Source organism: Osmerus eperlanus, chromosome 6 (genome assembly GCF_963692335.1).
Source record: "Osmerus eperlanus chromosome 6, fOsmEpe2.1, whole genome shotgun sequence".
Taxonomy (NCBI): domain Eukaryota; kingdom Metazoa; phylum Chordata; class Actinopteri; order Osmeriformes; family Osmeridae; genus Osmerus; species Osmerus eperlanus.
In genome coordinates this window covers 123,132-138,659 of record NC_085023.1, presented here as the reverse complement: position 1 = coordinate 138,659, position 15,528 = coordinate 123,132, and the positions used below count along the sequence as shown (strand labels likewise).

The 15,528-nt window shown below is 39.9% G+C and overlaps 1 protein-coding gene across 2 annotated transcripts in view; it reads left to right on the top strand.

Annotated features, from left to right (window-relative positions):
• Positions 1-15,528, top strand: part of LOC134021831 (fibulin-7) — a 62,636-nt gene that overhangs the window by 24,742 nt on the left and 22,366 nt on the right. For both annotated transcript variants that reach the window (XM_062462889.1, XM_062462890.1), the window contains exon 5: positions 9,576-9,713. In XM_062462889.1, coding sequence (XP_062318873.1) covers positions 9,576-9,713 — 138 coding nt within the window. The remainder of the gene's footprint in view (positions 1-9,575; positions 9,714-15,528) is intronic.

The following is a 15,528-nucleotide window of genomic DNA, read 5'->3' as shown; positions in this document are numbered from 1 at the left end:
GTCATAGAATAATCTTCAAAGGGGGTTCTTTATTAATGAATGAATGCAATATGAGTAGGCTAAATGCCTGAAAATATCACGAGAAGGGAAAAACTTAAAAGGACGTTTAAGTCATAGAGATTAGGTCAATTTGTACACCGGTCTGCCAAATTTATTCGTTTTGATTCAGCTATGAGGCTGCCTCTTGCAGGGGAAATGAGAAGACATCATATTTCATTCTACACTTAACTCGTATTTTGAGTTGTAAATGAGCAGCAAAAAAAAGATGCTTTTAAATCTATGTAATCTTTATAAATAATAAGTAGGCCCTATGCATTTTTATATAAAATATACAGAAATATCAGTTGTAAAAATGTCATTAAAAAATGTTGCTCTTGTGGTTAGTGGTAACTGATTTAAAATTGTTTGTACTCGCTGTGATATAGTGTTTTTTTTTGTATTATTGTTGCTTGTCTTTTTTTCCACAGGTACACTTGCACTTATAGCAGTTCATGTTGTTTAATTGGGTGTGCTCAAGCCTTCGGCGAGAGCACAACCTTTGTTCTCTCACATATATATTTATTTATTATTATTTATTGTTTATTTTCGCCCCCCTAAAACTCAGTCAATATTTGGCCTACATACACAACGGCGGTGTCAAAAGGTTCGTCTTGGTAGCGATTGCGTTGCTTCTATTGGAATTTTCGTTCCGTTGCATGGTTTGGGCTTAAGTTAAGTTTTTGTGGCGAAAAGTGAAGCTAACGGTGGATAATTTGCTAGCCACAGTCACTGACGTTACTAACGTCACGAAAACACGCGTGACTACCTGTAGCAGAACATTCGTTTTGCATCTGTTAACTTGGGGGATAGCTAGGCTAACTATAGCTTTACTGCAAGGCAGCTGCAGGAACGCCACAAGCAAAGAGGCCAGGGTGATAACTATTTACTCATTTTACTTTGTGATATGACACACAATTGTGATGTGTAATGTACAATATAAGCTGATATTATTAAGGAAGTACATCTACTTTCGGAAACAGTAGTCTACTATTTCACTGAAATATTAGCATCATGACATTAGCCTGGGTTGCGCGGGCAACACATACTACAGTGGTCTATGATGTATCTGTTTTCAATCGTTAAAATAAACATTCCTCACAAATACATTTTCGTTGTAGGATTTATTATGACATTACATTACAAGTAAACGATTTGTGGGTGAAATTATAATTACCTGTGGTTTCAATCCAGTGTATCACTGCAACGCTGTAGCCTACGCGAGACACTACAAAAACATTTACACAGCTGTAGGAAGTCAAACGGCGACAGAACATGTTCGGCACTCCCCTTACTTAAATCAAAAGTCTATCTAACTACTAACCTGAACTTCATTGCCACAGCCTAAACTTTGTCAATCTGTTCATGAAAATAATTAATTTCAGCCTAAACCGTACAACGGAACGTTAAATCCAATTCAACCAACGCAATCGCTACCAAGACGAACACAGCAGTAGTCTAGTCTGTACTACTACTGTACCGTAGTAGTACAATTTACCGGGGCAGCTTCTCCACACAGGGCTATATCGCATTTTGCGTTGTTACTGACAATGATCGCTACCAGTGAGCTTTTTATGAATGAGCGATTTTCCACTAAATAAATGTCAAGCTTATTTACGTTTTGGGGGGCATATTTTCAGTTAGCAGATGGTACTGTTTGAATCGCGATTCCATCTTCTACTGCCGGGTAACGTCGTAGAATAATCTTCAAAGGGGGTTCTTTATTAATGAATGAATGCAATGAGTAGGCTAAATGCATGAAAATATCACGAGAAGGGAAAAACTTAAAAGGACGTTTAAGTCATAGAGATTAGGTCAATTTGTACACCGGTCTGCCAAATGTATTCGTTTTGATTCAACGATGAGGCTGCCTCTTGCCTCTTGGGGAAATGAGAAGACATCCATTTCATTCTACACTTCACTCGTATTTTCAGTTGTAAATGAGCAGCAAAAAAAAATGCTTTTAAATCTATGTCATCTTTATAAATAATAAGTATGCATTTTTATATAAAATACAGAAATATCAGTTGTAAAAATGTCATTGAAAAACGGACCCCTGTCCAACCGACGCAAGCAAGCACACCCTACAATTTCCCCAGAAATTGTACCCTCTCTAGTTGTAACTTGTTTAACTACATGCTCTTATGGTTCTTCCCTTTGGGCACTTACTTTGGTTGTTCACAATGTGTGCTTCGTGTTTTGGCTACTGATATGGAAAAATTCTAGTGGCACTGTGCAAACTTGAATAGTCAAGAGATGGCGGTTACAATAAATTTATTTTGCTTGTACAAATCAAGATTTAACAAAGTACTTTGTGATCAGTCATAACGAAGGAGGTGCTAGCCACAGGTCGTTCGCCAGAGTGATGAAGAACAATCATAAAACCCTGCCTTATATAAACTTTAGATCAAATGATTCCTCTGAACTCTGTTGATTGGTCAGCACTGCTCAGTGACAGTTTGAAACAATACATCTCTGGTGACAGTTTGACTTCATATCAAGTTCCCACGGTTCTTTAATGTGGCCTCTCTCCCCAAACCAGTAGATAGTAAAACCACAGGAGTTCACCAGTCAAATGGTCAACTGTCCTTTGTGTGGGCCACTTCAAACAAGTCTACAGGAAGGGTCAGAGCAGCAGATCACAATAACAATACAGTTGAATCCACATTGTCTCCAGACCAGCTGTCTCTTCCTCCCCAGGTGACAAGAACCCTCTCAGGTCACCCAGACTTCCCGTCTCTTAGACTTCACGTCTCCTAGTTATAAAACTGCAAATGGCATCTCTACCAAATGGGTTGAATCGACTGTCACTGTATTAAGCTTCTTAGACTTCCCTTAAAACACCTTCCTCATATAAAACACACATATTATAACTGTATTCAAAAATTTCCACGACAATGCCACCATTTTTTTTTTTTTACAATAGCATAAACCCAAACAATTAATCAAGAAAAATTAAATTCAAACATTAACATAAGAAATGCTAGTCCCAAGACAAAACCCTTTGTACCCCGTACACCACAAAGTCCAGGTTGTCGGAACGGATGCCATCTTCAGTTGGCTTGTAGACAAACTTCTTTCAGGCGGTGTAGTCTAGTCGAATCGATTGCAAACGACGATCAAATTGCTCAGGGCAACTTTCAACGACACTGCACTTCGCGTACAGCTCGGAAATTTCCTTGGTACTACGCAGAACGCGTATCCTCTGCTTCCGTCTCCAGACAAGGTGCACGCTTGCAATGGTTAGCGTGTATCCATGTTGCTCTCCTCTCCGATCTTAACCGCCGGATTAGTCGTCAGGAGAATCTGGTATGGCCCCGTCCACCTTGGGTTTTACCAGGCGTTTCAGGTCCTTCACCACGATCCAGTCCTCTGGTATCAAATCATGCAGCGGTCCAGTCATAGGAATAGCCTCCTTCACCTGCCTGTGAATCTCACACAAAATAGACTCCAAAAAGGTTGCACAGTGTTAAACAAGCACATTCTCACAGAGGTCAGTTAAAGGTAACTGACTTCTTGTCGTCTGACTTCGTCTTCAAAGTTCTGTTCTCTCATTCAACTGAAGTGATTAACACAATGTTGAATCCTATCAACACCAAAATAACTTCCTTAAACAAGTGTGACCCATTATCATTACATAACCTCAAAGAAAAATCCCATCGAAGAATAATCTAAATTAACAAAACTTGACCACTGAGAAGTCTAAAACTTCTTCCCATCAACAATCATTAAACAGTATCACTTCTCCAAAAATTGAACTCTACAAAATCCATCTATCAATACCCAAATAGTATCTCTAACCTTAACTGTGAAGCTTATCGTGTTTAAATTCCTTTTCTCATAATACTTGTCCCACATATGAAATACTGACAAAATGACTATGGATCCATTACAAATCCTCTTGTATGCTAAAATAATGCATTCTTGATATCACACAAACTGTAGAGGCATGATCTTTCCATGTGTTAACTTAGCAAAATCTCAAGATAAATGTTTTATGCAGACCATACAACCTCCATTTTTTTATTCTCATATCCTTCCTTTTTCCAAAACGCATTTTCTTGTGGATTAGTCCAAGTTCGAATCTCCATTCCACCATTCCTTTCTCCATCTGTCCGCTGTATTCTCTAATTCTTATCAAATATACTCAAACAAAACAAAATTCTCACTCTGGGTTAAATACAGTCCAATATTTTCAACTCAGCAATATCATATCAAACCCACACAATCCTATCACAAATCCAAACTACTGAAACTAAATTCATAAAACCATAAAACCCCCATAGTCACTCTCTGTTTGGATCAGTCAGTCATCAGTCAGTCATAAATTCCTAAACGTCATCTCTTCCTCTCTAAGAAGCCTGCGCTTCCCTTAAAGAATCTGTAACAAATGTTGTATCAAGGTCACACAACAATTTTCCTCAAAAGAGTCCTGTAAGCCCAAATTTGTCAAGTTAGGCTCATCCGGACATAGCAACATCATCTCATCACTTCCTGTAAACATATCAACATCAAAAACATATTCTAGTTAGTTCATCAATGCATTCAGGCAATCCAGAAACTGCTCCAGCTAGTATCAGCACTAGCATTTTCCCTGTGGAATAATCATAATTGTTAGAGTGAATTCCACATTTGCATACAGCAAGTTATTCTCTAAGTGAAAATAAGAAACTTCCTGTTTCCATACCTTTCCCAAAATCATATGTAACACCAATGATGTATTTAACTATCAGTAAATATTTTAACTCTTTTCCCTTTTATGAATTAACAAGCTTACACTGAAGCAACCAACTTTTGAACCAATTTGTATAAAATAAGACTATTTTAGAAAACAGCCAAATTACGAATAACCTCAACTTTTAGGCTCTTATTATCTTTTCTTCAAAAACCTTTAGGAACAGTTCAAATGAATACCTTTACATTTCAGATTCCCTTTTAATTTTTTTTTCTGTATTTAAATTCACCAAATCAACTCTCTCTTTTTCCAAGACATGTAGAAAACCAGCATCACTACCCTAAACCAGAATTTAATCTGTATGATTCCAAAATAAAACATAGACCATAAAATGTTCTTAATGTAACCATTAACCAAACTTATACCCCATCTATATTTCTATATAGGTTAGATAGGTAGAACTTCATAACTTGCTTTGGCTGCAGTCCAGAACAAGCTACTTCGTTCCAACCATCACACCACAATTTATCAGACTTAATGAGTCTTCCCAAATTATTTCAAAACCAAATTATCATAACCCTCTTTATGAACCAATAGCATAATGAAACAACCTCATCACAGCCTAACTGTTTATCCCAAAACATTGTACCATGACCTTAAGACAAAAGAAAATATAAACTCTCCCTTTTTCTTTTAAACCTTTAAATTCACAATTTAACATAAACCCGTAAAACAAAACCTTATTCTTTAACTCCTCAAAAGTTTCATCAAAGCATGTAATGTATACACCTTTGAATATTCCTATATTTACCAGCTATCTCAATTACTCTTTGTTAGTGAATCAACTCAAATAAACAATCGCGCATTTCAAAACTTGAATCAAACAAACAGCGCCCTCTGGAACAAAGCAAAAAAAAACTCTCAACCTTTTTTTTTTCTCTTTTTTTCTTTTAAACAACACAGATGGTTGGCGTTTACCATCTATTCACTTAATTTTGCTAAAGTATAACTTTTCCAATCCAATTAGAACTAATTGAACCAGGGTCTAATTTCTGCATTTTTATGGATACCATCACACACAAAACTCACATAATTATGCAGAATTATACCCTCTGGGATCACCTTTGTAAAACTCAACGTAACGGGACTCTTTTTTAGCCCCCACCTTTCCTCGGAATTTCTGAAACTCATTTAAAATGTCCTCAAACAAACAAAACCTTGTTAGAAAATGTCTCAAAATACTCATCACCCAACATATTTCAAAAATACCCAAATTAATATGTAAATTCGCTTCAAATTTATCTATTTCTCTAAATTTTCGTCTTAGTCAATTTCTCAATTTCCATCTGCGCATGCGTCATGCGGTTACTCATCCTGGATCTCAAATATCAAGCTGCAATTCCTTTACTAGCCTGTACCCGCCTGTCGGTCTGTTAGTTTGTTAGCCAATGTCGTTGCCATAGTTGTAAATTCAACTTCCTGGACTCTCCTTTGTCTCAGGACAGAGCAAAATGCACTTCCTCCACGTTTTCACCATTAGCCATTAGCCAACAAAGTCACGGCCTAGATTTTCTTCCTCTCAGATCCCAGCTATCCTAGCAATTTGTAAAAGACTTGGTTCAACAGACAGCGGACTGGCAAATTCGCTAGAATCATGTCAGCCTTCGGATTTCTTTCTAGGGACAAGTCTACCCTCTTACAACATGTAAAACAATTACCCATGGTTATATTTACAACAGAACCTCAATATTTACAATTCTATCAACTATTAGTACTATTTTAACTTCAACATAAAAATTAGGCCTTAACAATCGCGCTTCAGTCTCGACCTGGTTCCCCATGTAAACACTTCAGTCCCTCGGACTGGCTCAATCTTTCTAATCACTTCTTCATAACCCTTTACATATTTCTTTAAACAACAGTAACATCTGTGAACTCCCACAAAATTAAAAATAAAACCATCGAACATTTCCAGACATAAACAAAAATATTCCTTAAACAACATAATCATTTCCGTTTGAACACATAACTTTCTATAAAAGTTTCAATAACCCCGGGATTGTAATTCTTAAAATGAATATCGCTTTTGTTGCCAAAACTGGCCTTTTACCAATTATCCTACCCAAAAACTAAATTTCCAGCGCGTTATTCAATAACGAATCAAGCTCATAATATAGAAAATCGGTCTGTACATAATTTCCAAATCAAGAGTATGGCAACTCACAATATTTTAATATTAAGATCGACAAAGAAACAGAAACACACATCTGTTTTCCAACCAATATACTTCTCAATTCAACGTCAAATTCTTTATAAAATGTTGCACTCATGTGTGGGCCACTGCACGCAGAATGAGCTTTACTGAAAGAATCAACTTCCGCTAGGCTCAAGCGCATGCGCCTCTTTTCAAGTGGAGAATTCAGTCAAAGAATTAACATTAGCATTTTCAAAACAGAATGTCTCCGTCTTCAAAAACAAATGCCTTCTGGCGGTAATCAGACCGATGTAAAGTCTAACATCAAACATATAACGGTTAACACAGAGTTGTAAAACAATCGTCTCTCCTCTACCAAGTGTCATAACCGATAAACATTGTACGCCACCATTTCGGAACTCAACTTCCGGTCACGAACCCCTCTGATTTTGCGAGAGTTCGCTCACAATTTCCAGAAAACTTTCAAGTGATGACACATCTCCGGACATTCACGTACATTTTGCTCAAATTCCCACAATTAAAGCACGCATTTTGGATTGACCTTACCTAGCAATTCGTGTTGGCCTACATGTTTTTCAACAGCATGTCAACACGCTCTGCATCAGCTTTGACCATAGCCCACAACACGCTTATTCCAAACACAACAGGGACTCAAACCCTTTGTTCCGGAGAGGACTTTAACCTTTCCTTCTTTGAAACACAATGGCAATTGCAAGTCAAGGCACAAGCTTCAATCTTTGCGGGAATCCAAAGCAAATCTATAAACAAATTCCAGGATCCTGCTTTCTTGACTTTTCCTAGATATAACCGGCTGTCAGAAGACATCGGAGTCATAGAGAAATGGCAAATGTCTGACCTCATGTTCATATTCTGTTATCGCATTCCCGCAAAACCTCATGCGCCTGCGCATCCTGCCGCAACACCCCTGGCTGCGGATGAGGCGAAATTTGTTTGCGGAACAGCCAGAAAATCTCAATCGTGAATCTGTGGGGAAATAGATGAAAAATTTGCCAAAACTTTCTTAAACACTCAGCTGACTAGTATACTTTTCTCTTGGGACTTAGAATCACGTTTAGGCCGTAAATAAATAAGAACTGTTATGACCACCAAAGCCAATACAATTTCTCAAACTATCACTAACCCAACATATTCTAATCCTAGGGTCTCAAAAGACACACGATACAACATGTGAATTTATCACCCTTTTGTGCGCTCGTCAGCACACTTTCCCTGCATGCTTTTTTACGACTTTCACGTAAAGGATAAGTTCTCCGGCCTTACCCGATTAATTTGTACGACTTGCACGTACAGGACAAAAGCTCTCCTCCGGTCTCTGCCCTATTAATTTCGTACGACTTGCACGTACAGGACAAAGCTCTCCTCCGGTCTCTGCCCTATTACTAACTAAACCGAATTATTGACCATAGTCTAAACAACACACATTTAGACAACTCAAATATACACAGTGGCCAAAAAGGATTTCTCACCGGTTCTTTCAGGATCCCGTGTCAGCCACAAAACGTCCAACTGGCGCCCCCCCTGGCCCTGCTGTCTCACGCATGGCGGAAGGAAAGGCGGCTTTTGCCGGAAGATCAATTCGCCGAGGGGAGCCGCCTGCTGAACGCCGTAGACCAATGAGGATCCCCGTACGGGCCACCAAGTGATATGGAAAAATTCAAGTTTGCACAGTGCCACTAGAATTTTTCCATATCACTACTCGCAATGTTTTGTGGCTATCTCGTTGTTATGATCAGTGACCTATGCACTTTGTAAAGCTCTCTCTTGGAAGTCGCTTTGGATAAAAGCGTCTGCTAAATGAATAAATGTAATGTAAAAAACGGACCCCTGTGCAACCGACGCAAGCAAGCACACCCTACAATTTCCCCAGAAATTGTACCCTCTCTAGTTTTAGTTAGCTTGCTAGTTAACGTTGTGCTAATATCTGTGGTAAACAGTTACCTCCAACACTACATCATTGACGTGGTCAGCATGCAATATTATAACGAGCTCGAGACGTGATAGTCGGAGGGAAACTGCAGTACAGCCTGTAAACAACCGCCAGGGATTCAGCATTGGTCTATAACGTACATAATGAGCTCGCGCAGTGATCCTTGTTCAAGTCATGGCAGATTTTTTATTAGAATATTTATGTTGTAAAAAAGTATTAATTAATAACATGAAAATAACTAATTTCCATGACTTTTCCATGACTTCCATATGTTTGAATTTTTCCATGACTTTTCCAGGCCTGGAAAACAACATTTTGAATTTCCATGACTTTTCCATGACTTCCATATGTTTGAATTTTTCCATGACTTTTCCAGGCCTGGAAAACAACATTTTGAAATTCCACGACTTTTCCATGACCGTACGGACCCTAAGCTGTGTGTGTGTCTGTCATGATGTTGTTAAGTATTATGTCTGTGTCCATGTCTTGTCACTGTCCTGTATGCATGTCATGGTGAGGATGTACTGTATGTGTGTTTGCAAATATGTGTGTATTTTGTGTGTGTGTGCTTGTGAGTGTTTTCCTTGTGTTTGTGTATGTGTGCCTTGTTGTCTGTGTGTGGTCGCATGTGTGTCCAGTGGTGCCCAGGCACTCGCAGGCCCGTAGGATGAAGGCTAAGCTCCCTCTCCTCTCGTGTCCAGCGCTGCCAGAGTGGAGCGTTATGGATGACCCGGCCTTCAGCCGCCGGCCGCGCTGTACCAAAGTGGACCGCGCCCAGCACTGCAGCTGCGACGCAGGCTTCCACATGAGTGGGACCTCCGACAGCAGTATCTGCCAGGGTGAGACTGTTAAACTGCTAGCCTGTTAACCCTAAGCTTGCTAACTGGTTAGCCTGCCAGCCCTAAGCTTGCTAACCTGTTAGCCCTAAGCTTGCTCCCCTGTTAGCCTTCCAGCCTGATAGACTGTTTGCCTGCCAACCTGTTAGCTTGCTAGACTTTTAGCCTGCTAGACTGTTAACCATCTAGGCTATTAGTCTGCAAGCCTGCTGGTCTGCTAGCCTACTAGCCTGATAGCCTGCACTGTAAAAAAAAAACATTGTAAAAAAACAGGAAAAAAATTGGCAGCTGGGGCGCCAGATGATTAAACCCATTAAATTACAGTAAAAATAAAAAATCATTAACATTAATTAACCGTAACATTATTGTAATTTTCCTGTACCAAATTTACAAGATATATCTGTGATATTACATTACAGGCTGTTCTTTGCCGGTAAATATGACTTTCATTAATTGAACTCTGTAAAAAACAGCATTTGTCATTTTAATTGTGTACTATTATCCTGAATAAAACAGATTTGCGGGGGGAAAAAACTATTTGTAATTGTACAAACATATGTACGTTGTGTACGTTCAGATTATAAACCCATGTTATGACACGTTCCAGTACCAAATTTACAAGATATAGCTGTGATATTACATTACAGGCTGTTCTTTACCAGTAAATACTACTTTTATTAATTTAACTTCAATGTAAAAATACTGCATTTTCAATAAATAAAAATATTAAATAAAGCCAAAACAAGATATCTCGATTTAAAATGTTCATTCAAAACTTGTCGTGTGTACAACATACAGCTTCCAGATGCTGGCATCAGTATCCAGATACTTACAACTGTAGCACCGGGTAGCCGTACGAATTGGAGAGGAATTCAGCTCTCAACACATTTATCTTATAAGACAGGTTAGATCGCCATCTAACTGGACAACATTCACACTCAGGGTAAACACTTAATTTATCCAAACTACAGACCATCACATTACACATATCAAAACAGAATTAACACAACAAAAAACTCCAAACAATGCTTATCTAACTAAGCTTAAACCTTTAACTCTGTAGCTTTTCAACTTGCTACGGGGCATTCTGGGTAACAGGAGCGTAGGTAACTATCTAATCAACTTTCCTTTGTCCTACTCTGGAGTCTTTACATTTATTCATTTAGCAGACACTTTTATCCAAAGCGACTTCCAAGAGAGAGCTTTACTAAAAGTGCATTGGTCAATGATCATAAACAACAAGGCTTTTGCAGGCTTTCATAGTCTTTGATATTGAATGGTGCATGCTGGGACTGCATGACATCAACTACCCGAGCTCAGTTCACAATTCAAGGTTCCTATGTGTAAATCAAAGAAGTTATTAGGGCTGTCCCCACTCAGTCGACATTTTCTGGTCGATACGCTCTTGGTCGACTAAGATTTTTTAAGTCGAGATGCCGTATGGCAGTGTGAGACCTGATTCCCGCTTGTGTCACCATTGCTGAATTAAAGACATTTTCTACAGAAATTGTAGATTATATTATTTAAGACAAATAAAGCAACTCTAAAAAGAAAAGGTGTTACTGTTTTCCCTTTCGTTAATCTGCGCTTTGTTTTGTTTTTTTTGCACACGGCACGAGCACAATTGGCTGCCGAACTACAAACTCTGCCATAACCTACTTTGTCGGTGTTATTAGTAAAAATGTCTGTGGTCAGTGGCGCCTTAAGCTTAATTTATACTTCGGTCGCGGACACTTTTGAAATGGTCGCCGACGAAAAAAAAAAAGTGTCGCTCAGGCTGCTGCATTTATACTTCTGCAAACAGTCGCCTGTGCTCAAGGTTCGCGTGACGTAAACAGAATCATTTTACCGTTACATTCATTGCTATGGTTACATTGTTAACGCTTTGTAGCCTAGGTGATCAATCGGAGAAACTGACTATTTAAATTTTTCACTATGTGACGACATCCGCGCCAGTAGAAATTTCTCCTGGTAGGCGACACTTCTAAGCGACGGTTAAAAGTGTCGACCGAGACGTCATTTCTGTCGGCGACCTTTTCAAAAGTGTCTGCGACCTAAGTATAAATTGGGCTTAAATGCACGGGCTTACCTGGGCTTAAGCCCGGGGCCTCTTAATAATAATACAAAATAATAATGATGATAAACGTCCGTATTCGCGATGTCATTACTCTGCTCTACAGTGGCATCTGGTGTTGTATGTGGAGGCAGGGGAGGCCCCCCCCTCCCCCTTATCTAAACAAAATGTAACAAAATGTAACAAAAACTAGAGAGGGTACAATTTGTAGGGTGTGCTTGCTTGCGTCGGTTGCAGATGGGTCCATTTAATATGAAACAAGCTGAACCCCCTTTGAGACAAGCTATTCTAACAACGTTGTCACTGGCAGTATTTTTCAGATGGAATCGCGATTCAAACGGTACCATCTGCTAACTGAAAATATGCCCTCAAACGCGACTTTTTGGTCTCAGTGTAGAGCCCTGCGTGGAGAAGCTGAATTGTGCTACGAGCAAGCTAGCCTAGCTGCTGTTGCTAGCCAAACTTCACTGAGGGGATTGTTTGAATGCGCCAGAAATTAACGTTTCTTTTGACATAAAGTTTAGGCTGTGGCATTGAATACAGCGACGCACCACACAAGCTTGAGTTTAAATACATAATTTATTGTGACATTACTTACTGTACATGCAAGTCTTGAATTGCTTAAATGTATAATGCTGCTAGTACACCACGGCACGATACGATATTTTCTGTGCAACAGCAATGCACGTTGTATCCATGCGTCGTTGCTAACGTGTGCTGACGTTGTGACGTAAGCTAGCACTGAGTTCCCTTCGTTGACACAAGGCACTTTTTACCACAAAAACTCAATTTCAGCCTAAACCGTGCAACGGAATGTAAATAACAATACAAGCAACTCGTGCGATTGGCGTGTGGGGGGCCTCAAAAAATGAAAAAAAAAGTCCATAGCCCAGGGGCCTCAAGTGCTATTAAGACGCCCCTGTCTGTGGTATGGCAGCATTTCAATAAAGTACATTTACAAAGTACCGGGTGACTCGAAAAACGTTGAATGCAAACTCTGCCAACAACGGTTTATTTTTCATAGTTCGACGTCGAATATGATGTAGCCTACCACCTGAAAAACGTAAGTTGTGCTCTACTAGAGCTGTGCTCTACTTCGCTCATGCTAACGAGCTGGGTTGAAAAATGAATATGCCTATTATAAGAATCACATCCAATTCGAATCACATTATCTTCTCCGGCCAAGACAACAAAATCTTTCTCTGTTGCACTGTTCCCCACTCGGCTTCTAGTTAGTTCGCATGCTGCATGTTTTCAGGCAGTGATCAGCGCGCTCTGATGATTTGCATGTTAAACAAACAAGATTTTGTATTATATCGGCATTCGGTAACAACAGGACTGGTGACACGAGACTTAGTAATTAGCTTATTTTATAGCGGCTGAATCTGGAATGTCCAGCAGCTACATTGAGTCAGATCGGGAAAATGTTTGTACATTTATGTTTGTCTAGTTGTCAATCTCCCTTCTTACTTAGGCTATGTATTTCTTTCATATTATCTTTTAAAACAGTGAGGTAAAACATCACACAAAAGGGTTTGATAAAAAACATTGTGACATTTATAGATTTTTTGTTTTTTCAAATTTCGATTAGTCGATTTTCAGAAGTGTTTAGTCGAGTCTTGGTCGACCAAAGAAAATCTTAGTCAGGGACAGCCCTAGAAGTTATTAAGAAGTTATTTGGCAAAGCACTGCAAAAGTTCAACTCATGCGACACACCGGAGTTACCCAATCCAAATCCGTCCGAGTGCGGTAGATTAGCTGCGGTGCGGATTGCATTGTCGTGACATTTTAGGAATAACTAATATATCGTGATATATACCGTTACCGTTAGTGCTTATGAATTATACAGTGATAAACATTTTAGGCCATACCGCCCATCCCTAGTGTGAGTGCATGTGTGTGTGAGTAAGTATATCTGTGTGTTCTCTCTCCCAGATGTGAGTATATCTGTGTGTTCTCTCTCCCAGATGTGAGTATATCTGTGTGTTCTCTCTCCCAGATGTGAGTATATCTGTGTGTTCTCTCTCCCAGATGTGAGTATATCTGTGTGTTCTCTCTCCCAGATGTGAGTATATCTGTGTGTTCTCTCTCCCAGATGTGAGTATATCTGTGTGTTCTCTCTCCCAGATGTGAGTATATCTGTGTGTTCTCTCTCCCAGATGTGAGTATATCTGTGTGTTCTCTCTCCCAGATGTGAGTATATCTGTGTGTTCTCTCTCCCAGATGTGAATGAGTGTGAGTAAGTATATCTGTGTGTTCTCTCTCCCAGATGTGAATGAGTGTGAGGTGTTTCTGTGTGTTCTCTCTCCCAGATGTGAATGAGTGTGAGGTGTTTCTGTGTGTTCTCTCTCCCAGATGTGAATGAGTGTGAGGTGTTTCTGTGTGTTCTCTCTCCCAGATGTGAATGAGTGTGAGGTGTTTCTGTGTGTTCTCTCTCCCAGATGTGAATGAGTGTGAGGTGTTTCTGTGTGTTCTCTCTCCCAGATGTGAATGAGTGTGAGGTGTTTCTGTGTGTTCTCTCTCCCAGATGTGAATGAGTGTGAGGTGTTTCTGTGTGTTCTCTCTCCCAGATGTGAATGAGTGTGAGTAAGTATATCTGTGTGTTCTCTCTCCCAGATGTGAATGAGTGTGAGGTGTTTCTGTGTGTTCTCTCTCCCAGATGTGAATGAGTGTGAGGTGTTTCTGTGTGTTCTCTCTCCCAGATGTGAATGAGTGTGAGGTGTTTCTGTGTGTTCTCTCTCCCAGATGTGAATGAGTGTGAGTAAGTATATCTGTGTGTTCTCTCTCCCAGATGTGAATGAGTGTGAGGTGTTTCTGTGTGTTCTCTCTCCCAGATGTGAATGAGTGTGAGGTGTTTCTGTGTGTTCTCTCTCCCAGATGTGAATGAGTGTGAGGTGTTTCTGTGTGTTCTCTCTCCCAGATGTGAATGAGTGTGAGGTGTTTCTGTGTGTTCTCTCTCCCAGATGTGAATGAGTGTGAGGTGTTTCTGTGTGTTCTCTCTCCCAGATGTGAATGAGTGTGAGGTGTTTCTGTGTGTTCTCTCTCCCAGATGTGAATGAGTGTGAGTAAGTATATCTGTGTGTTCTCTCTCCCAGATGTGAATGAGTGTGAGGTGTTTCTGTGTGTTCTCTCTCCCAGATGTGAATGAGTGTGAGGTGTTTCTGTGTGTTCTCTCTCCCAGATGTGAATGAGTGTGAGGTGTTTCTGTGTGTTCTCTCTCCCAGATGTGAATGAGTGTGAGGTGTTTCTGTGTGTTCTCTCTCCCAGATGTGAATGAGTGTGAGTAAGTATATCTGTGTGTTCTCTCTCCCAGATGTGAATGAGTGTGAGGTGTTTCTGTGTGTTCTCTCTCCCAGATGTGAATGAGTGTGAGGTGTTTCTGTGTGTTCTCTCTCCCAGATGTGAATGAGTGTGAGGTGTTTCTGTGTGTTCTCTCTCCCAGATGTGAATGAGTGTGAGTAAGTATATCTGTGTGTTCTCTCTCCCAGATGTGAATGAGTGTGAGGTGTTTCTGTGTGTTCTCTCTCCCAGATGTGAATGAGTGTGAGGTGTTTCTGTGTGTTCTCTCTCCCAGATGTGAATGAGTGTGAGGTGTTTCTGTGTGTTCTCTCTCCCAGATGTGAATGAGTGTGAGTAAGTATATCTGTGTGTTCTCTCTCCCAGATGTGAATGAGTGTGAGGTGTTTCTGTGTGTTCTCTCTCCCAGATGTGAATGAGTGTGAGGTGTTTCTGTGTGTTCTCTCT